Source organism: Ipomoea triloba, chromosome 9 (genome assembly GCF_003576645.1).
Source record: "Ipomoea triloba cultivar NCNSP0323 chromosome 9, ASM357664v1".
Lineage (NCBI taxonomy): Eukaryota > Viridiplantae > Streptophyta > Magnoliopsida > Solanales > Convolvulaceae > Ipomoea > Ipomoea triloba.
Genome location: NC_044924.1, coordinates 9,004,893 through 9,027,076, shown reverse-complemented (window position 1 = coordinate 9,027,076; position 22,184 = coordinate 9,004,893). Strand labels below are relative to the sequence as shown.

Here is a 22,184-nt window from a genome sequence, read left to right as displayed (position 1 = left end):
ACACGATGTTTGCGGTAAAGTCTATACAATCTAGATGGTACTATTGTGTTTTTCAAACACAAAATGTCAATTTAAATGCCTACATCCGAACTCTAAGTCTCTCTTCTGCAAATCTAAATACCCCTAGACATTAAAGATATATTGCAGATAAAATAAAGCAGTTTGCAGTTCTGTATTTCCACATGCACAACCCTTGAAGATTTAAAATATAATCCAGTAGTGTAGAATGAAAGAATATCTTTCAATATTCGGTTTCTATGGCTTACAACATTATCTTTCACTATTGGGTTCGTTGGTACTAATTCCACTTGTGATTGTTCCGGCAATGCGTGTCACCTGCGAGAGCACTTGTAATTCATTTATTATTTTACAGTTAAAAGATTTCTTTTATTGCAATTCTGTTAGTAATTTCTTGAGTACTAATCCAATTTAGTGGAAGTAGAAGGATACATCAAATGTTGTCTCCACTGTTCTTTCTGTGTCAGGAGTGTTTATTTACACCCTTGCTGCTAATACAGGGTTCTTTGTTTGAAATAATCAACTCCATAGAGTTCTTAACATTGAATAGAAATGTATGCCTCTAGATTTTTGTTTGTAACATAAACAATACTATTGCTGGCTTGGTGCTGTGAATTTGAATTAACGAAGAACTTTCCTCTTGCAGAATTTAGAGCATATTATGAAGGAGATGCAGGGAGCCATAATATTTGCTGCAGCTTTTCATGAAATACTTGGATACAGTGGGATTGCAATGATATTTTTGAAGTAAGAGTTTCTGTTTTCAAAAGTTTTTTTTTTTTTTTTTTAATTTACTGCCATAGCACTGTATCTGAAATGTTATAGTCGTTTTGAAAAATGAGGTTGAGTGTTGCCAAATGAGCTAATAGAAAATCGATCAGAGTGCTGTAGCTTATAATAAAATTCATATCTTATAGAGTATAAAAAAGACTAAAATTTAATTGTAAAAACGTAATTAATTTATGTGGAATATTATAATTTTCGTACTACTGTTGAACTTATTTATTAGTCTATATACCTGCTGACCATTGTAGTTACCTTAAATATTTTTGTGATGTACAGCAGCAGATAGTCACATATGGAAAGCAGAGCTCAAAATCATTAAAAAGGTCAAAGTCAAGGCATCATAAGAAGTGGCTTGCTTCCATTTTTTAAAAGAAGGTATGCTACTTATTCCTACTTTACGTGAACTGTACACTATTGTGTAATTGTGCTGACTACTTGTTAATTTCATTCCTTTATTAACAATGTCGATAAAAGAAGAGTTAGTATATAGTATATAATTTATTTTGCAGGGTTTTCTTTCCCCATCATCTGGATTCCGGAGCAGAAGCACTCATGCTAGCAGCCACAAAACAGTGTGAAAGAAATTTCCAAGTTTGTATGCAAAAGTTTTTTGGTAATCGTTGCATCTTCTAAGAGCTTTCCGCCTTTTTTCCAAATTCAGTCCCAATATATGAGAAACCACAGTTTGCTTATCATGGATTATGAGCTTGCATGATTTGCATAGTTTGAATAGCCCTCTACCTGTCTATCCTCTACTAAACAGATTGTGTTAGGGTGTTCCATATGTTTGAATAATTTGTTTAAGATCCATTGTATAAAGTTGAACTGACTATCAAGTTTAGAGCTCTATAAACAATGAATAAAAAAGTAGCAGATGAAAGTGCAATAAGGTGCATGACAGTTTAAGACCTGAGCACTCTAAGTCAATGGTGATGAATCTATAAAATCAAAAGGGCCACATAATTGGTAGTACTTAGTCTTTATAGTTAAATTACGGTTGATACGTAAATCTACTACTAATTTAAGCAGTCTCCGTAATACATGCTTGAAGTGCTAATGCATTAATTTATATAACACAGTACTACCATAACTGATTTATTTTCATTATTTATTTCCATAAACCTATCTACAATGTATAGTAAGTAAATTACATACAGTTATGACAATGCTAGTATGACTGTTCTATACAACCTAATTTGGCGGCTTGAATTCTTCTGTTAGGTCAAGCACTCCACAGCCGACTTTTTTCGCCGTTTATTGTATTGAAACCTGCATATCTGTTCAGGTGGGAAAAACTGTTCTATACAACAATTTGCATGACCCCAAAGGCGTTATGCATATTTTGGAACTGCTGCTTTTGTATTGAGATCCGGAATGCCATTGAGGAACCTTTAAGTGCCAATATTTCGGGTGGGAAAACCTGCAGGTTCTTCATGACTTACCATGGAATGCAGTAAGTTTTTGTGCTTTTAATTAATTTAAGTCATGACAACATTTTTCAATTCTGTTTGGATTTAAGCACAGTAATTACTAAACTGCATATTTTAACCTTTTCTGACCCTGAGAGAAATAAAATTCATTATTTTTATACTTAAATACAGTAAGTATTTCTTGTGGCTCATACAATTCTTTTTAGTTTGCACTGAATTTATTTTCCATACCTATGCAGGTATTTCTTACAAACAGCAGTACATCAAGGTATCGACCAGAAAAAGAGAGGCCATGGTTATATGAAATTCAGGTATCGACCTTATATAATTATCTAAGATGCATACCGTGATGTAATATATTTTCTGTAGATGCATACCGTGATGTAATATATTTTCTGTTATAAGAACTAATATGTAACTGGTAAACAGATTGCGACCATCAACTAAACCGATCAACAAAATTTGCAATAACAAACATGGTCATAAGATTACCTCTTTGTCATGGAAGAGGCATTTGCGCGACTTGATAGAATTGGTAACAACACGATCGGGGATCAAATAGGTTCAAACGCACCGCAATTTGATTGCACATTTCAGCCGCATTGGTGAAAGTTCATTGGCAGTGATGAACAAATCCGCCATAGTTTCAGAATCTTGAATATAAGTATCGCACCTAGTTTCAGAATCATGGTATAAAGCCATATTTATAGCCTGTCAATGGTAATGAATCGGGAACCAAAGATCATAATAAAATTCATGGAAGCAAACGAAAAGCCGCCTATTTTAAAATATTGATCAGACTTCAATGTAAACAATTAAATAGATAGGAAGTAATAAAGCATTGAGTCTAATTCCCAAAAATGACTCTTCGTATAACCTAGTCTTTGCCAACATAGCAAATTCCTTTGGCGCAGATTTTATTTCAGTTATACGGCGCCGTTTATCGACAATTCTTGGGCGGGAACTTTTCACCAAAGGATTTTGCTTTATTATAGATAGAATAGGATTACATAAATTCACTATTACAAATTTATCATAAATTATTAAAATAATACATTAAAAATGTATCAACAGTACGTATCAATATATAATATATGTGTCATTTAAAAATCTCAATAATATTTTTATATATTAATTTTATTTTTTAGAAAATAATATATTAAAGTGGTAATTAATTGTTTGTATAGCTTTAATCTAGAGGAATGTAGTGATAGCTAACGAATAACGATATTTGATATGCTCAAGATTATTGATCTATAATCCACATGGACATCTCAGTTGGTAGTGAAGGAGCAACCTCTCAAAGTGAGGGGTCTCCTTGTGCGCAGTAAAAGTCTAGCCTATGTGTCAAGTATTAGCATGAGGTACATCACAAGTCCAATTAAAAGAATAAAAGCTAATGCACAGTTAGAAATACTTGAATTTTTTTTTATATTACTTATAAGTGACTGAAAATTGAGACCTTTTGGTCAGAAATGGCTATTCCCATCACTTTTAACATTTGTAAAAATCATTCTCCTTAATTCTAATCACTTTTTGAGCATCTTTCAATGGTAAAAAATTGAACCCTTACAACTAAAAATAAAAATTTAAGTCACAGAAAAAAAAAATGTTGACCACTGTGACAAAAGCCAACACAAGTTTCTCTTCTTCAACATAAAGTTAAAGGCTAATTGTCACTTAATCACAATGTCCTAAGCAATTTTCATAATAACATTATGAAAAATCTTGCGGTAGACTTGATGGATTTAATTACCTGGGGTATCCCGAATCACTAAACCCAATAAATAAAGGAAGGTTACCGAATGATGATTCGATAGAAAAGATAATTAATAAATGTCGTGGAGACATTTTATATTAATATAGTGTAGCGCTATAAGAAGAAGATTACAAGGGGATATGAGATGTAACCGAACATAAAAGAGATGTCTTGTAAGGGAATTGAACATGATTTGTAATGGCAATACAATACGGTATTTATACCAGACATGGGCTAACAATCAACCCTAAAATCATGGTAGGCCACAAGACTAAGTCGAGGCCCATGTAGTGGGCCCGCGAGACTAAGTCAAGGCCCATCATTATGGGCCTCGAGTTATGCACTTCCGAACCCCGGGTCTCTATTATATTGGGCCGTTTCTAATATATCCATCAAGACTATAATTTAAAAAATGATACTCACAATTTCAAATTGATTATTTTCCATAAAAATTAAGGAACTATGTCTAGATTTATCTGGAATCCTGGATCATCCTTATTATGAAAAATCTCGCGGTAGACTATAATTTAAAAAATGATACTCACAAATTAAAATGGATTATTTTCCATCAAAATTAAGGAACTACTTCTAGATTTATCTGGAATCCTGGATCATAGCCTTTTGGATTGTAAAGAAAATGACAACTAGGCCTAGGCCCTTCGTTTTACTAGTATACATGTGTATTATTATTATTATTATTATTATTATTATTATATTAGAGAGAGAGAGAATTTACTTGTATAAAATAAATATCTAAAAATAAAAAAATAGCTAATAATAAAAAATGCAATAATATAATATTTATCCATTAAAATAGATACTAACTATTTTTTTTATCAAACGCAAACAACTTTACTTTTGAAATTGGTCATTACCTGGGATATAATAATTATTTTATTCAAATTCAATCATGTTATTTAAAATTAAAAACTCCAAATTATAAAATCCTTGTACATTTGAACTTTTAACAATATTTTACATTTTGGTATTATTAGATATTTTTACATTTTTAGAAACAACCAATTATGTGCATTATTTAAGGTTGTTTCTATTTTAAATTTAAGGATTATATATATCCTCTAATTAAGTTGAAAAGACCTACCTTGCCTCATATTTTTAGATTTTACCACAAAGTGTCCTTGAGTAGACCTTAATAGTTGAAAATAATCAGTCTAATCCTCCTCGTTTGCACAGGAGCCGGCCCAAAGGAGCAAGGTGCTTGCCTTGCCTCATTTACACCTCATAATTTGATGTTACATTTAAATGTATGCAATGTCAAGCAAATTATAGTACCAAAAGAAGATAAATTTATATATTTTTAATGATGAAGTTTACAATATCTGATCAAAACAAGTGTGTAGAAAGTACAATTGCACAAAAATCCATCGTCAAAAATCCCTATACAGTTTTATGAATGAAAAAAAAGTTAAAAATATTCACCGTTTTCACTGCCTTCACTTCATAACCACAATACCGAAGTACCGAACCACGAAACCAGCAGCAGCAGAAACAGGTAAAAATAAATGCCTGTAAACGGGATTTCTTCTTCTCGTTTCTTTCTTATTATTATTTTTACAGTGGTAATTTTGTATATGAAACCCGGAGTTAATTTTTTTACCCTTCGGGGGAGTTTTTAAATTTTTGTATAGAGTTACCGTGAAAGCTCAGTTATATCGCTCCTCTGGGAGTAACTTCTCCAGAAACCAGCGCCGTAAAACTTCTCCCACATTTCCTTCTCCAGCTCCACCACATCCTTGTCGGAATCCATGGTGCTCGACACCAGGTTACTGGAGACCAGGCTGCCGGAGACCAGGCTGCCGGAGACCGCCGACGCGGCGGAGGAGGCGATGTGGTAGATTTGCAGCTCGGAGTCGTCGTCGCTGGAGCTCACCTGACTCTCCGGCTTCCGGCCGGCCTTCCTCAGTAGCCTACGGCGGCGCTTGCTCCCCAGCGCCTTCCGAGCCACCCCCTTAGGCACCTTGTAGACCGCCAGCACGACGAGGTTGACGAGCACGCAGGGGCAGCAGCAACAAACCGCCGCGAGATCCGCGGTGGTCCCCCCCGCTACCTCCCCGAAACTCGCTCTTCTGTTGTGCCCCGGCCCCTGCACCACGCGCAGGGAGGTCCCGTCCTCCTCCACGACCACGTAGGTCGGCCGCTTTTGAAGGATTGCAGGCGGCGGGAGAACGATTTGCCCGATTTGCCCCATCGACATGATTAACGGCTGCCGGAAATTCAGGAACGGAACGTTATTATTATTATCTCTCTCTCCTTTCTCTGCCGCCGGCCGAGGAGGAGAGCGACAATTACGCCAGTTCCGGCCTTCACGATTGGCAGAGACGATCGAACTAACTGAAATAAATACAAAATCCTCCGGGAGAGTAGGCCACGACCTTTGAATATATCTCCGAGCTCCTTTTTGTAGGCTTCTCTCTGTTAGTTTTACTGGCGTTGAGAATGTTTAGGAGATCGAGAAAGAAGGAGAGGGAGAGCGAGAGAGGAGGGTTATTAATGGTTAGTTGGAGAGGATAATTAACTGTTTAATTGCAATTAATTAAGCAAAAAAATGAAAGGTTAGGAGAGTTTGGAGTTTGGACGAAGACGTGAAGGCACAGGCGGTCTAAAACAGAGGGATTATAATATTTAAAGAGAGACACGTCACTAAACATTAACAAGGTTATCCACATTCGTACGTTTAATGATTGGATGAAGACAAACTTACTAATTAATATCAAACCATATACGGACTAATATACGGTCTAATATTTTATAATACATACAGGTTGTTTTTTTTTTTTTTAATACAACTAATTCTATTAGATTGTTGTATATGTTCAAATATACTTTTTCAATCTATTGAAACACAAAGAGTCAGTATCACACCACTAAGGCTCTTATGACCTCACATATGAGAGAGTCATGTCATCTGAGTACAAGGTGCTTGACATACATACATGTTGTTAAAATATAAAAAATGACATTTGATTTAGAAAAATACTATAAGGACTCCCCGATGAAATTGAAACATGAATATTATACAAGAAAGATGTTTCCTAATTACAATATTTAGTTGTTCATCATTAGTATTAGTATTATTATAAGACAAATGAAATTGGAAAGCATAAACTCCACGTCATTTTGATATGAAAGAAATTATATTAAAAAAATTTATAAATCGTGTTCCCACTTGAAAATGGATAAATTAGAGGAGCAAAAGCATATTCTTACACGGAATGTGATGATGAAGACACTAGCTTTATAGTAGCTTATAATATAAAAATAATAATTAAAATAATATAACGTATACGTACGTGAATAATATAACTGAACATGGTCTGACTTAACAATTTTTTATTGATTCTATATTAGTAGGTACTTGGAGGTTAGGGCACTATTCCATCATGAGATTAACATAAAATTAAAGCATGCTAAATAAGACATCAAAGTCATCATTTATATAATCAGAATTATTGGGGTGCAATCTCATATTTGATTTTTTTTAAGTACTAATTCTGTTACAATGTAGTATATGTTCATATATATACTTTCTAAACCTATTGAAGCACAAAGAGTCAATATCATTTATACTGAAGCTCGAACCCTGACCTTTCATAATCTCATATTTGATTATTTACTTTGTCTCTTATGTTATTTATTTATTTAAAATATAATTGGTAAATATGAGCATGCATGCTACTTCATAGTAAAATATATTTGGTTTAATATAGTATTTAATAATTATATAAATTATTTTGGTAGTAATCTTATCTTAAAATATATTGACAGAGTAATTGGGCAACAGTACCCAACCCACAAGCATTGACCCAAAGAAAACAAACGGCCACCAGTTATGCAAAGACTACACATTGAAGAGGAGAGTTAGTATAAACGGCTCCACTACCGTACAATTGAATGCTCATATTATACTGTATTTCATTTATATCAAATATATCCAGTAACAATACTTACCGTCATTGGTGCTTTCATTGAGAGCTGAGGTCAAATCTCAGGCAACCTCTAACACAAATATCAGCTTAGCAGTGAAGATGGCTGGATCAGAATCTAGCGATTCTCACAATTTTCTACACGTGAATCGTGGCAACACCGGTGGTGGTCACAATAATGGTCTCCGCCAGCGGCACAAACACAATCACAGTGGAGGGCAGCAGGCGCCCAAAACACGGGTACTGTCTATGAACCCCCAGACGACGGTCCGGGCCATTCAACAGGCAACGACAACTCTAGCCCAGTTAGGGGCCGAGATTCAAGGTCAAATACTCCAGAGATCCGCGCAGAAGAATGAAATAGAAGAAAAGAGGACCCAACGCATGTGTCGTGATGCGACTCGTCGGCCGGCCGTTTCTATGCCCGCTATGGGACGGTGGGGTGAGAGGGTTGCTACCCAGCCAAGGTTGTGGGCACAGCCGAAGGCCAATGGGACCAAGGGTCCACACCAAGAGGAGCAGTCACAACCGATAGAAGGGATGGGTGAGTCCGAAGGGCCGGATCCACACTAGTTCACGACGCTTAAGCAAACCCTAAATGAGCAGGAAGAAATGGTGAAAAAACTCCAAAGACAGATAGAAGAGCTAGAGAAGAAGGTAAAGGTAAGAGAACATTCACCGGAACCTGATGTGAGAATGACCGCTCCATTTTATCCTAGTATAATGGATGCGCCCGTCCCAAGAGATTTTAGGTTGCCCGCCATCAAAGCTTACACCGGGACTTCTGACTCGCGTGTCCACATGACAAGGTACAAGGCAGTCATGGTAATAACCGGGGCGGGCGACACCATAATGTGCAGGGCATTCTTGTCCACTTTGGATGGAACTGCCCAAGATTGGTTCAACAAGATTCCAGATGGTTCGATCCAGAACTTTATTGAGTTGTCCAAAACTTTCTTGACTTATTTTTCCGGGCACATACAACACAAGAAACCTTTTTACATCTCTACGGAGTCAAGCAGGACATAGGCGAAAGTTTAAGAAGTTTCTTAAGCAAATGGAAGAAAGAAGTCAACAACGTGTACGATTTTGACTCTAAAGCGGCGATCCTCATATTTACCCAGGCGTTAAGGTCAAGAGATTTTCATAGACAGCTGAACACTCATCATCCACGCTCCTATGAGGAACTAATGAGGACAGCAAATCGCTATGCGAGCCAGAGGAGGCTGATAGAAAGAAGAAGGATGAGGAAGAAGGTAGAAGGAATGGGCGATCTGATAAAGTTGGCCCGGCCAACCAGGCACCACGCCCAAACCAGTCATCCACAATGTAGGGGAGAGATCACGAGCGACCTCATCTTGCCCCACCACGACATTTGGCACCGCTTACGCATATGGTTAGTGTGATTTTAAGTCACGCTGAGGAAGTGTGAATGGTGCATTTTCCCTTAGAGTACATGACAATTTCTCCAAACGATGACCAAATCAAATATTGTCGGTTCCACCGACAAGTTGGTTATGACACTGACGAGTGCCACACTTTAAAAGGGCAAGTAGAGCAACTAGTGCAGAACAGATATTTTACTCAATTTGTTAAGTATCCGGGGCAGCAGTAGTATCAACCCGGGAATGTGTGGCGAAAGGAAGAGGGCCCTGAGCCTTCAGCCTCCAACACCAAGAAGAGAATGTACGACTAGGGCGAGGAAGGAAGAGACGGTGAGTTAGAGGAGGAGCCCGCGCAACGGGAAAAACATGTCATTCGCGGATAGTCCGTCCTGATTATATTTTTAAAAAAAAAAACTCTATTCCCTTAGGGCCGGCACGAGATCCGATCTCGTTAGCTACCTGACCGGAGAGCTGACCTTTGACCGAGCCTACGGCTGGTCGAAGTGAGCTCGCACACAGAGCACCCAAAAAAAAAAAACACAAATGGCACAGGGCCTACAATCGGCCTCGGCCAAGCCTCGGCCACAATGGTCCGTCCTGGTTAGATAAAAAAAAAAAACCAAAAAAAAAAAAATAATTATGGCCGAGGCCTTGCCTATGATGAAACAATTTATCAAATGAGTTGAAGAACTAAGTGACATAAAACTTGCCTATAGGCTAAAGTTTTAATTCAATAAGATTCATTGCAACCATTATTATTAAAAAGAAAAAAAAAATTAATTTTGGGCTTGTATTGTTTGGGCTCTCTAAATTTTTTTAATACCTTCATCATATTTGGACTTCTTCAAGATTCAATCTCTTGGCCTTTACCATTGTTCATTCATGTTCTCCCCTCCGAGAATTGCTATTTTGAAATTACTAAAATTACTGGACAAATTAAAGAATGGAAGTAGAATTCCAAATTGAAAGAACTGATTTAGTAAACAAGTTTTTTATTTTTTATTTTTTATTTTTCCACTTTTTAAATTTCCTGTTTAAAAAAATCCCCAATATTTTCTAAATTAATGAAAGCATGTTTTTTTTTTTGAAAACATTAATGAAAGCATGTTAGATGAACGAAGAATGAACAATAAGTAAAAAAAAAAGAAGGAAAATTAAATATAATATTGATGAAATCGAAATATTTGTGGTTGCAAATCAACAAAATCCACGTGAGAAGTTACATTGTGTAGCATGCAAGTTGCAACCCAATGACGCAACTTAATGTGAAGTTGACATTATTGAGATTCGTTGTCACGCAAATCATTAACCACTACTACATGCCCCACAATTACGTGTTCAGGGTTTTTTGTTTTTTTAACTTGACGGGACAAGTCTATTTCAAGCAGTGTCGTAGGGGCACCTGGCAGTCAACATAAAGTCATTACTTTTTTTATACTTATATTTTTACTCCTTGGTATTCTTTGATTGTTTAATATAAATACAAGTCATGATTTTTTTTATTTTTTTTTTGCTCCAATAAATTTGAAAATAAACAATAGTAAAAGTTGGAGTAAATTTTTTTAAGTCAAGTAGTATTTTTTTTTTGTTTAATATAATACTTTTACTATATATTCACAAGCCAATCATTTTATGATGTAGTAAAATCTAGATATTAATTTTTTATTATCTTAATTTTTATTCTACTAGCACCTATAATTTTATCACATCATAGAGTGATGAAAAGAATAGTGCATAGCATCGTCCATGATCATATATATAGAGTAATATTTTCTTAATATCGATCAATAAGTATTGTATTTTTTTATATCCATAGGAGCTGAGGGAATAATAAGAACAATAATAATTGATACTTATTATATTTAATACAACAAATGTTGGATATTAATAACAAAGACAGATAACGTTATATAAAAAAAATGATATTGGGTTTATTATATTATTATTACTTTTTAATATGACAAAAAAAAAAGAGAAATATAAAACATAAAATTGTACGGAGTATATAATTTTGTTTTAAGTGCAATAAATATCAAATATGCAATATATTAGAGATTATATGATAACCATCATCGCTTTTAATAAAAATATATGAGAACCATCATCCTCATGAGTCTATGAGAACTAATTTACTGCATTAAAAAAAATATATCTATAGATGAGATTAATTTGAGAAATTAAAAATGCATGTATGCATATAGAATATTATGATATGTGCATATTAAGCATGTTCATCTATGTTGCACACAACATAATGCAACATATGCACAAGAATACGTTTTTAATTCTACCAATTAATCTCATCCATACGCTCTCATGGACTCATGTGAGGTTGTTTATAGGTGTGTGTATTAAGAATGAAATATATTTATTAAAAAAAAAACACTATCTATTAAATTTATGAGTTCCTCAAGGAATATAACCCGAATGTGCATGAATTTTATGTTGGATCCCAATAAGGGACTTCATGGAATTGGACCTAAAGAAAGGAAAGGCGACTTCAGCTAGACCATTTGAGAAGAAGAAAAGAGACCGTTTATGATATTTTCAAAAGTAAAAACATAAAATTGAATACATATGGGGTGGAATACGTATTCTGACTTACGGTTTGAGAAACTGATTTTTTTCAAGCATTGTTGTGCTCATTTGTACATTTCTCAACCACTTCCATTTTCTCAGTATTCAAATACAAGAGAAGAGTTTGAGTTCAAAGCTCATTGACAGTTGCTTTATACACAGTAAGACAGTCTTTCTAAAAAATATATATATCTCCACCTTCAACAAACAATATCTAACAACAACAAACAGAGAAGATCAGGAAAAAAAATAAAAATAAAAAACCTTGCTGGGTCGCTGTTGAAGAGGACAAGGACGCCACCTGCTGTCACCACCACCGCTCTTGCCGGAACCACCGCCTCCTGCCCTCACCACAGGCTACTGTCGAAATCTCACAAACTTAGAAACAAATATAATATTTTTGGGACCTAAGAGCTTTTGTAGAAACAGATCTGCATAATCCGTTTCTTATATATTACAAACGGTCTCCGCAACATCGCTTTTCCTTGTTTGGCATATCTTTTCATGCAGTCCCCTTTTCGTATCCAGCCATCAAATCTGTCCTTCGGGGAAAGCACGCTTGCTCAAGTACGATATTAAGGAGTTAATACCAACTGCTGCTATCCTTGAGTACAGTGACACCACCATATGTAGTTTTAAAGTTTTAATTTAATTATCTCTTATCCTTTCAACTTTTAAATTTAACCAGTTGTTGTACATCCATTAGTTTAAGTAAGGGTAAAGTTAAGACCTGGCTACAAATTTGAAAGTTGAAGGATCATTAGTGATTAACTTGAAAGTTGGATGACCACAAGTGATTAAATTAAAAGTTTATGATTAAATGTGATTTTACCACTATACTTGAAGGGATTAATTAAGTAATTAGTATTAACTCTACTAGTATTTTCGCCCGTGCGTTGCACGGAATGAATTTGTTATAATATTTTAAGAATATTTGGATCGATATACAATTATATAAATTATAACATCGAATATTATATAGCGCAATTGATGAAATTGGTTGGATTGATTATGTTTTTGATGTTTTATTTGCTTGAATTAGAGCAAATAATTGTCCAATTACCCGTGCGATTCACATATAAATTTTTATTTATTTATTTAGATAATAAAATTAAAGAAAATTATTTTAAAAAATCTAATATTGAACATGTACATTTATTTGATTATAAGATTAGTGCAAAAGTATCACTCAATTAATTGAATAATATATGACTTGTTTGTTTACAATTATCTTAAAAAGATCGATATTTAATACTCCGTATAACTTAAGTAATTATATTATTACAAAAATAAATATGGAAAAATGAGAAATAATTTAACTTTAATTACTACGGAGTATAAAAATAAATTGAACGATCAATATTTAGCTTAATTAACATAATAATTATTAGACAATTATTATTAGTCAATTACACTAAATTAATTATTTTTCGTTAACCGGAATATCAATTCTTATATACAAAAATTATTACTCCGTATTATTATATATTAAATATGTTCGACCTTCTGCAGTGTTCATGTCACACGTGTACTAATTAATTTGATCACGACATCTAAAGTTGTTGAGATGATTGATCAACCTTCTAGTAATAAATATTAATTATGTGATAAGTTAGCTGTTTTCGGAAGGAGTTTCGGTTAACTCTACGACTAAAAAGAGCGCGTTCCTGATGGAGTAGTATTTAATAATATAATTAATAATTAATATAATTAATATAATTAATTAATTAATTAATTAATAACATTTAATTCATATAATTATAATAATATAATTGCCGATTATATTTCCAATGAAATATTAATATATTCATTTAATTTTTCCTAATATTTTAATTTTCTTTTGAATATATTCATTTCCTTTTTCCTTTATTAAAAGAATTATTAATTTTCATTCATTTTTCCTTCATAATTTTTTCCTAATATTTCATTTGTTGGTTACTAATTCTTTTGTAGGCAAAGTTATGCTATATTTCCAGTGAAATATTAATATATTCATTTCGTCTTTTCTAATATTTCATTTTCTTTTAAATATATTATTGATTTAATTTTCAATTCCAATAATATCTCATATTCTTGATTTAATTTTCTACTAATAAATGATGACTTTATGGACGTGATCTTCGTGTGTACTTTTTTTTGAAGACAATTTTCGTGTATATATAAATATTACCAATTTTTATTGCACGTACATTACTGTTATTACCGTGTATAAGTGACATTAATATGCTAATATTTGTTACGATTTAATGAAAAAATTAATTTAATAAAATAATATTATGTAAACAAACAATTCGTGTTAGTAGGTTATTACCATTTGAGAATTGGTTAGAAAATAAAATATAATAAATATTTGATTTAATTTTATAATTAAAACAATTTATTTGCCTAGTATGCATGCATCCACCGTTTTTTACTTGTGTTATTATTTTAATTATTATTTTTATTTTGTATGCAATTTACCTTTTGTAATTAAATCAATAGTTTTATTCGCCTATTACCATATTATCATAAATATAAATGAAATTGGCATGTTATTAGCAATTGACTGATTTTATGAATAAATATATATATATATATATATATATATATATATGAATAATTAATAAAATACTAAATGAATAAAATAAATGATTTTACTAAAATGTCACTAAGTTTGGGTGGGAAAATTTGGGAGGAGGATATTATTATTCATTTTTAAAATTCCTTAGACGGAAGATGGGGTGACATAGAAAAATAATATTATTATTCATTTTTAAAATGCCTTCTATTAATGTGTCTCTTTTTAAAACTCAGAAAATTGAAGATATTTTTGTTAAGTTGTTATATGAATATAAAATGGAATAAGGTTGACCATGTTAGTAGGATATTATCATTTGAATTTTGGTTATAAATGGTTAGAAATTAAAATTAAAATACAATAAATTTTGTCCCAAATAACACTTACCCGTTCCATAAATTACTCATTTTATATATAGAAATAATAATACATCCGTATTGAAAGAAGGGAAAATATATATTGGTTTTTTTAATATATATATTGGCCCTTCTATAATATGCGACGTTATATATGTGTGTGATCATTATAAGAGTGATGCTAAATTCTATTTTTTTCTTTTTTCTATTTTTTTTTAAATTTTGAGTCTTAATTTTTAACTCTTTATTTGGTAATATGTGATTGATTTTTTAAATAATAGTATTTGATTAATTAATAAATTAATAAAATATTTAAAAAAAAAACTTAAACGCATGATGCGTTCAATCAATTTATAGTATCAATGATTCAAAATGATTTTATTGTCATGAACGTTATGAGATAAAATTAGAAAAAGAATGTCATTATTCATTTTAAAAATACCTTCTATTAATGTGTCTCTTTTTTAAACTCAGAAAATTGAAGATATTTTTGTAAAGTTGTTATATGAATATAAAATGGAATAAGGTTGACATGTTAGTAGGATATTACCATTTCAATTTTGGTTATAAATGGTTAGAAATTAAAATTAAAATACAACAAATTTCGAATATTATTTCAATTGAAATGGATTTGCACGGAATGGATATAACCAAAATTGAAATGGTATTCAAAATTGAAATATAATAAATTTCGAATATTATTACCATTCCGTGCTAATTGTATTGTATTTGTATTTCAATTTTGAATACCATTTAAATTTTGAATACCATTTCGAATACCATTTCAATTTTGGTTATAAGTGATTATAAATGGTTAGAAATTAATATTAAATTGTATGGTAATGATTTTATATATTACGACGTGTACCGCAGGACTTTATCAATTTATTATTTATATATTTGATATATACATTGAAAGCATGCGTTACCATGTTTGGATTGTTTTGACAACATAATATTATTGTTTAAAAAAAAAAGACAACATAATATTATTGTAACACTTGAAAAGTCGTCAAAATAAGTTGTAAATAAATTTTTAGAAGATTATACAATTAAGTGAATTAACATAATAGAATAAAGTAATAATGCAATACATCAAAAATATATGGTTAGTTTCAATTACTCGTCTTCTCGGGATGTTGTAAACTACTCACCACAATCTACCCTATATCCACAGGCTTCGTTACTCGGGATCCCATTCTTTCCTCCCGTCTTTTGTCGCGTCATCTCCAAAACTTTTCTGTGAGAATTGGAATGCACTGCAGCTGAAAAGGTAGGGCTAAACCACAATAGCAAATATAATTAAGGAAATGAAATTATAAAATTAACTAAATGTATATCATAAATATTTAAGAATTAAGGATGTGACTAAACCACAATATATTAAGAACCCTGATCCTAATATATGCTATCAACGTAATGCTATCAACGTTGGGTGATAACCTCCACCGCGTCACCAATCCGGTACCCCACCATGTTTACAGTACTCATGGTTGTTGATTTTCCAGGAGAAACCGATTTTAAGAGATAGAGAGAGAAGAATAAAGGTAAAATCCGGCTCAAAATTCACAGGGAATACGAATTATGATTATAAGCAATAGTTTATATAGAAAATAAGGAAGAGAGAGAGATAGAGGTGAAAAAGGTAAGAAATTAAGAGGGGTGGAGATGGGGGAGTAGTTTAGGAAATTTGGCTGATTAGTAGGAGAAAAAGAAACATAATTATGCTACTGTTATAATTTATTACCATAAAATTAATATAACAATATGTTATAATATGTTATAATTACCATAAAATTAATATAGCAATATGTTATAATATGTTATAATTACCATAAAATTAATATAGCAATATGTTATAATTTCGTAGAACCAATTTGACTATTGTTATAAGAAAGGAGATCCAAGAATAAGGCTAATTTATTACCGTGTTCACACTTAACTATGTAATCAATCCAATTATTCAATTACCAAAATTTAACCATAATAAGCACTAACTGATTTATATAATAAATTAATAAATTAATAAATAAAATAATTGATTTTACCAAAATGCCCCTAACTTTGGACGGGAAACTTTGGAAGGAGGATAATGCTTTTTATATATAGTATAGATTATTAATAGACTCATTAGTCTATTACCAAACTCAAACACGCTTTTACTCTAGAACTAGAAAGATACATACCTTATAATAATCACGTACACTCTAAGACAACATATAATTGTTCTTGGAATCATCCTCATAACTAAAATACAACTGCATACATCATATACACATACATGCATGTGGATAAAGCAGCTGCTAGCACAAGCAATATAATTGGCAATCCCCCATGAGCTATCTATAGCTGGGATGTACAAACAGCTTTTGAGCAACCAAAGTGATGCCAGCCATTTTCTTATAGTTGATGAAGGTATCCAAAGAGAAAAATGCATCAACATTAGTATCTGGGGCAAACAACATCTCCAGCTCATAATCATCCAATTCAGTATGCTCAACTCTTTGCATGGTGGGATGCCCATTATCTCTCCATATCTTTGTGTCAGCACGTAGGCTGCACACCAAGAGATCAACAATTACATTAGCCCATATAGCTATGTATAGGAATATTTAACTATTTCTATGTATAGCTAATGTAATCATATAGCTCATTAGGCTCGGCCTTCAGGTTGACTGGCATATATTCTATTTTATATTGCTATATATTTTTATATTTACAGTATAACCCCACGTATATATAATTACCAAACCCTAACCTTCCACCTCCAAAATTTCATTCTACATTATGATTCAACTATAAACATTGCTAGTAATTCTACGATAAATGTTCTTATTGTTTAGTTTTTTTTTTTTATTAACTGTTCTTATTGTCATAATATTTAATGAAATGTCACAACTTAATTATGTGAGTTGATTGTTAATTATATAGGATAACAAACAATAATACAATTGAATTTATTTCTAAACAAGTGAACAAACATGATAAAGTCGTGACTTGTTTTATTTTATTTTATATTTTAATGCTATTATATTTGCATTGTGGTGATATACTTATGTAATTATGTATTAGTTTTGTATTGGGTACATTTCTTAAATTATTTAGACATACTTATTAAAAAATTTGAAAAGTCTTAACATTTATGCTTTAAATAGACTCAACGTAGGACTCACTTTGAAGCCTTTTTAATGTTCTAAATATTAAACATGATTTTAAAAAGGCTTCAGGTCAGGCCAAGCTAATTGTAGGCTTAAGCTTGAGCCTAACAAAAAGCCTACATATAGGCTCGGCTCGGCCTATTTCTACCCCTAGCATGGAAAATACAATCCCGAGCAAATTATATTGTGCATCTTAGGTAATACATGTTTATTTTTAGTTTACTACATGTCCATTTTTAATATTTTATTATATTTTGATATATGTTCACTTTTAATGTATTTTAAATTCAATCAGACATGTAATAAACTAAAATTAAATTTACAATATACTAAAAATAAATATACATTCGAGAATCGAGATCCATCTTACTCTATGAACCTTGGCCCACAGTATAAACATTGGCCATCCCAGATGTAAATTATATGGTCTATGTTGTAATATAGATTTAGGTTCATTAAAATAATATTGTAGGTTTATTAAAAAATAATAATAAACAGAAGCAACATGAGTGCAAGCTCGTTCAAATCATACTACAAATTTAGCAAAATAATACCAACTGACCAATTATCACTTAAACCTTTTATTTTCTAATTTTTAAAATTAAAAAAAAAAAAAACTTAATGTATAACAAGTATATCATTAAGATATTTTAAATAGCACTATATTGATATATATATTTTTACGTTTCAATATTGTGTGATGAACCTCCAGTAATAATTTAATGAATCTATAGTAGCAACTGCATAAATATTAAATAGTCACATGCGTCCCAGAGCGAACGCATGTGGACCCGGACCGTTAAATGGACGGGAAAAGACCCGGTGAATTTACAAATATATATATATATATATTTGTAGGCATTGATTTTATTTGTAAAGAAAAAATTTAAGTTATACAAAAAATAGAGAAAAAGTTAGAGATTATTTGATACGGAGTACATTTTAATTATGAATTGATCATTTCACATTATCATATGAACCCGACTTATGGTATAAATATTGCCAAGCTAGTGGCCCAGTTTCGGAGAATATCTTTCATACGGGTTGGCCGAAATCTAATGAATAGTAGGCTGGACCAAATTTAAACTGCAAGACTTAAAGGTGGCGATTAACGCAAATTATGTTATGGACCCGGCTCCACCTGCAAGGTGGACCAGGTCTATTTTCAAAATTTTAAAACTCTATGTACACAATTTTAAAATTTTATATTCACAATCTTAAATCTCAATATACAAAATTACATTACTCAATATTTACAATTTTAAAATTCTAAGTGGCCATAATTGTCCGGGGGATGCCTAGATCGTCATGGCCGCTTGGAACGAGGGCGGTGGCCATGGCCACCGCCCTCGTTCCAAGCTTTTGAGGTCCAGATCTAGAGTTCATGTTTGAGTGTTTGACAGACACGAATGTCCGTAACAACCATCGACTGATACAATTTTTTTAATTTTAATTTTATTTCATAATTTAATAAATAAATAAATAATAAAATATTTTAAAAGTGACACATGTCAAAATTTTAAAGACTTAACCTGCTATACATGTTGATTTGGACTGAATTGCACTATTTTACAAGTTTAAGGAATGTGAATGAAGTTTTTTTAAAAAAAATTTAGATGACATAATTGCACTATCTGAATGACTTAGGAGACCAATTTGACATTTTTTATTTTTGAAAAGGGAATGGTAGATTAGATTAGAACGAAAAGTTACCTTAGACGGATGAAACGATTATAGCCTTCTTTTACAACTGGTTTCCATTCCGAGTCATTCCCCAACTCCCCAAACCTCCTCAGAGCATGATCATCACATGCATACAGAACATCATATAGCTTTGGAGGCGCAACCACCGCAAAACTTAACCACGCCTTATTGAACTTGTTATTTATTCCGTATAACACTTTCATTCCTTTGCAATGCACTTGCAACGGAAAATTTTCATGCAATATGCATATTTTTGGATACCCATCTTCAAAAGGGGCAAGAGTTGCAGAAATACGCGATTCCGATATGTCTTTCGGAGAAAGCCATGTGTTTTCTGGAAGCAAATCAGGAAAATTTGATTCCTGCATATATATATATATATAGAAGAAGGAAATTGTTAGGATCAAACTCCTACCACTACGTTGTTTAGGGTTTACTCTTGTTGGGACCAGTTTACTCGCCCTTACTACTATCCTCATACTGCTACATTTTTAAAATGTATGATATTGGATTTGGACCTTTCAAGCTTCTGCCCAATAATTCCCTTTGACTTGGCCTTTCACTGACTTCCGCCCAATAGAAATCATTATTTGAGTGACAAGGCTGCAACTATTTGAATCAAATGTGTGCACAAAGTAAAACTAATTTTGTGATCTGACCGGTGGTATAGAATCCCAAAATTATGCATAGCTGATTGAGTGAAAATAATCAAACTTCTAATATTATGGTTACTAAATCAACAGTCTGACTGATTTGAGTAATTGTCCTAAGTTGATATGATGAGTGCCACTCCCAAGAAGGAAAGGTTATGGAATTATTACCAGGAAAAGAACAGCAGCAGCGTGTTTGAGAACATTGAGGTTTCTTGAAACATCGTCCAAACTCCTACGACAATAGAGTGGATCAAATTGTTACATTCTGAAAATTCCACTTTAAAATTAATATTGCAGTTGCATATATACCTGTGTGTTTGCTCTCCATGCCCAAAATAATTTCCAAGAGTTGCCAACTGCACGATGAAGATGAAGAGCGCGCCATCACTGTTATATACTTAAATCACTCACCTAAATTTATTATATTTGACAATACACCCAAACAGACTAAGATTAATCGTACTCATAACCCGCACGACCTTAACTCATTGGTTTAACATGCAATATTCAAAAATAAGACACGTTTAATAAGTATCTAAAGAGTGGCAAACAGAAGTAATTAATTAATTAAGAGTAGAAATTTGAATAATATACCTTGAGGTTACCAGCTCTCTTCCCAAACCACTGCGTTAGCAGGGGCAGCGTATCAATCAAGAACTTATACCTGGGTGCTTCTCTCTTACTTTTAGCGTATGCTTCCTTAATCAGAGGACAATCGAACTCTTCAATGTTGTGCCCAGCCCACACTCGCCCTAGATCGATGCACCAATTACATACTAAACTAAACGAGGAGTAGTGCATTGAAAATAACACAATATCCTATCCGAGAAAATATAATATAAAAAAGCTGCTTACCGTGGAGGATTCGATATATATCATCGGCAACCTGGGTGAACCTGGGCGCATTCGCAATCGCCCGTCGTGTAATGCCGTTGGGTCGGTCGGAGAAATTGTCGACGACGGACTTCCTAGATGGTCGGATTAAGGTGGAGTATGGCTCGCCTACCTGCACCAGTGTCCTCGGACATACTAATATGGCTCCGAATTCTACGATCGCCCAGCCCTGCTCTCCGATCGGCACCGTCTCCAAATCGAAGAACGCTATCAGCTCTTGCGCCCCTGCCAAATCCATTGCTGTACTGCTTCGTCTTCAACTTTTCAAACGCAGATATATGCCCAATTTATTACACCAGTACAAATTCTGAAATAGATGCATTATTTCCACTGAAAGATATAACAAAAAAGCAAAAAGAATGCGCTTTTCCATTATTATATACTGTTCATTGAATTATTGTCCTTGATGGTGCTGTGTCTCCTCCTTATTGCCCAGTTCCTTGTCACCTTTTGGCTTTGTGTCAAAAAGAAGACCAATTTAAAATAAAGTTTTGCCAAAATGGTTAAATACACCCTCTAACTTTTGGTAACTCATTAACCTGTAGGTGACCTGTAATTACAGGTAAATTAAGTTTCTGGCGAACCTTAGGCAAATTAGATTAAAAAATCAGCAACTGGCGACCGTCCAATCGACGGACAAACCATCGCTATCGACTGGAGGTGGCGACCAGTTAGATATAATAAATGTAGTCTTAACCTTAGTTAATTTAAGTTTACGACAAATCTAATCTCATAGTAATGAAAGCGAAAACTATGTTGATCTCCAACTATAGTTGATGTTTTTTCAAAGATGATGAGGACCTATTGTAAGCATCTCCTCTAACGAATATTAGATAGGAGCTTTGCGTGATTCATCTAACATAAACTGATCGAGATATCAATGTATCAAAACAAGTTTAGGTGTGCAGGTAAGGTCTTTGGGTGCAAACCTTTAATAAAAGCTTCTTTTTTATGAGTGAAAAC

The 22,184-nt window shown here is 32.9% G+C and overlaps 2 protein-coding genes and 1 long non-coding RNA gene across 4 annotated transcripts; 2 read left to right on the top strand and 1 right to left on the bottom strand.

Moving 5' to 3' along the window:
* The first annotated feature begins 185 nt into the window (after positions 1-185).
* Positions 186-1,154, top strand: LOC116030605. The gene is made up of 3 exons (XR_004100429.1): positions 186-350; positions 665-765; positions 1,081-1,154. It is a non-coding gene; the product is annotated as an uncharacterized LOC116030605 (long non-coding RNA).
* Positions 1,155-1,161: 7 nt separating this feature from the next.
* Positions 1,162-3,022, top strand: LOC116030604. 2 transcript variants are annotated; one of them, XM_031272907.1, is made up of 4 exons: positions 1,162-1,417; positions 2,026-2,257; positions 2,474-2,545; positions 2,664-3,022. In XM_031272907.1, the coding sequence occupies exons 1-4, from the start codon at positions 1,357-1,359 to the stop codon at positions 2,794-2,796; spliced, it is 498 nt and encodes a 165-aa protein (XP_031128767.1). In that variant the 5' UTR covers positions 1,162-1,356; the 3' UTR covers positions 2,797-3,022. The 2 variants fall into 2 exon arrangements, with proteins under 2 accessions (XP_031128767.1, XP_031128768.1); XM_031272908.1 differs by having other exon boundaries at positions 1,163-1,417; positions 2,090-2,257.
* Positions 3,023-16,889: 13,867 nt separating this feature from the next.
* LOC116028872 (protein NEN1-like) lies at positions 16,890-21,549 on the bottom strand. Its single transcript, XM_031270713.1, has 6 exons — positions 21,183-21,549; positions 20,922-21,079; positions 20,637-20,683; positions 20,496-20,559; positions 19,684-20,036; positions 16,890-17,368 (listed from the first exon to the last, which is right to left on the bottom strand). Exons 1-6 carry the CDS (start codon positions 21,457-21,459, stop codon positions 17,152-17,154), a joined length of 1,116 nt encoding a protein of 371 aa, XP_031126573.1. The 5' UTR covers positions 21,460-21,549; the 3' UTR covers positions 16,890-17,151.
* Between the last annotated feature and the right edge of the window lie 635 nt (positions 21,550-22,184).

Excerpts from the sequence above, each read along its gene's own strand:
- LOC116028872 (XM_031270713.1), bottom strand. The coding sequence starts at position 21,459 with ATGGATTTGGCAGGGGCGCAAGAGCTGATAGCGTTCTTCGATTTGGAG. Across the intron at positions 20,560-20,636 it reads CATGGAGAGCAAACACACAG|GAGTTTGGACGATGTTTCAA; the intron begins GTATATATGCAA and ends CTATTGTCGTAG. Across the intron at positions 20,037-20,495 it reads CTGCTGCTGTTCTTTTCCTG|GAATCAAATTTTCCTGATTT; the intron begins GTAATAATTCCA and ends ATATATATGCAG.
- LOC116030604 (XM_031272907.1), top strand. The coding sequence starts at position 1,357 with ATGCTAGCAGCCACAAAACAGTGTGAAAGAAATTTCCAAGTTTGTATG. Across the intron at positions 1,418-2,025 it reads TTGTATGCAAAAGTTTTTTG|GTCAAGCACTCCACAGCCGA; the intron begins GTAATCGTTGCA and ends TTCTTCTGTTAG. Across the intron at positions 2,258-2,473 it reads ATGACTTACCATGGAATGCA|GTATTTCTTACAAACAGCAG; the intron begins GTAAGTTTTTGT and ends ATACCTATGCAG.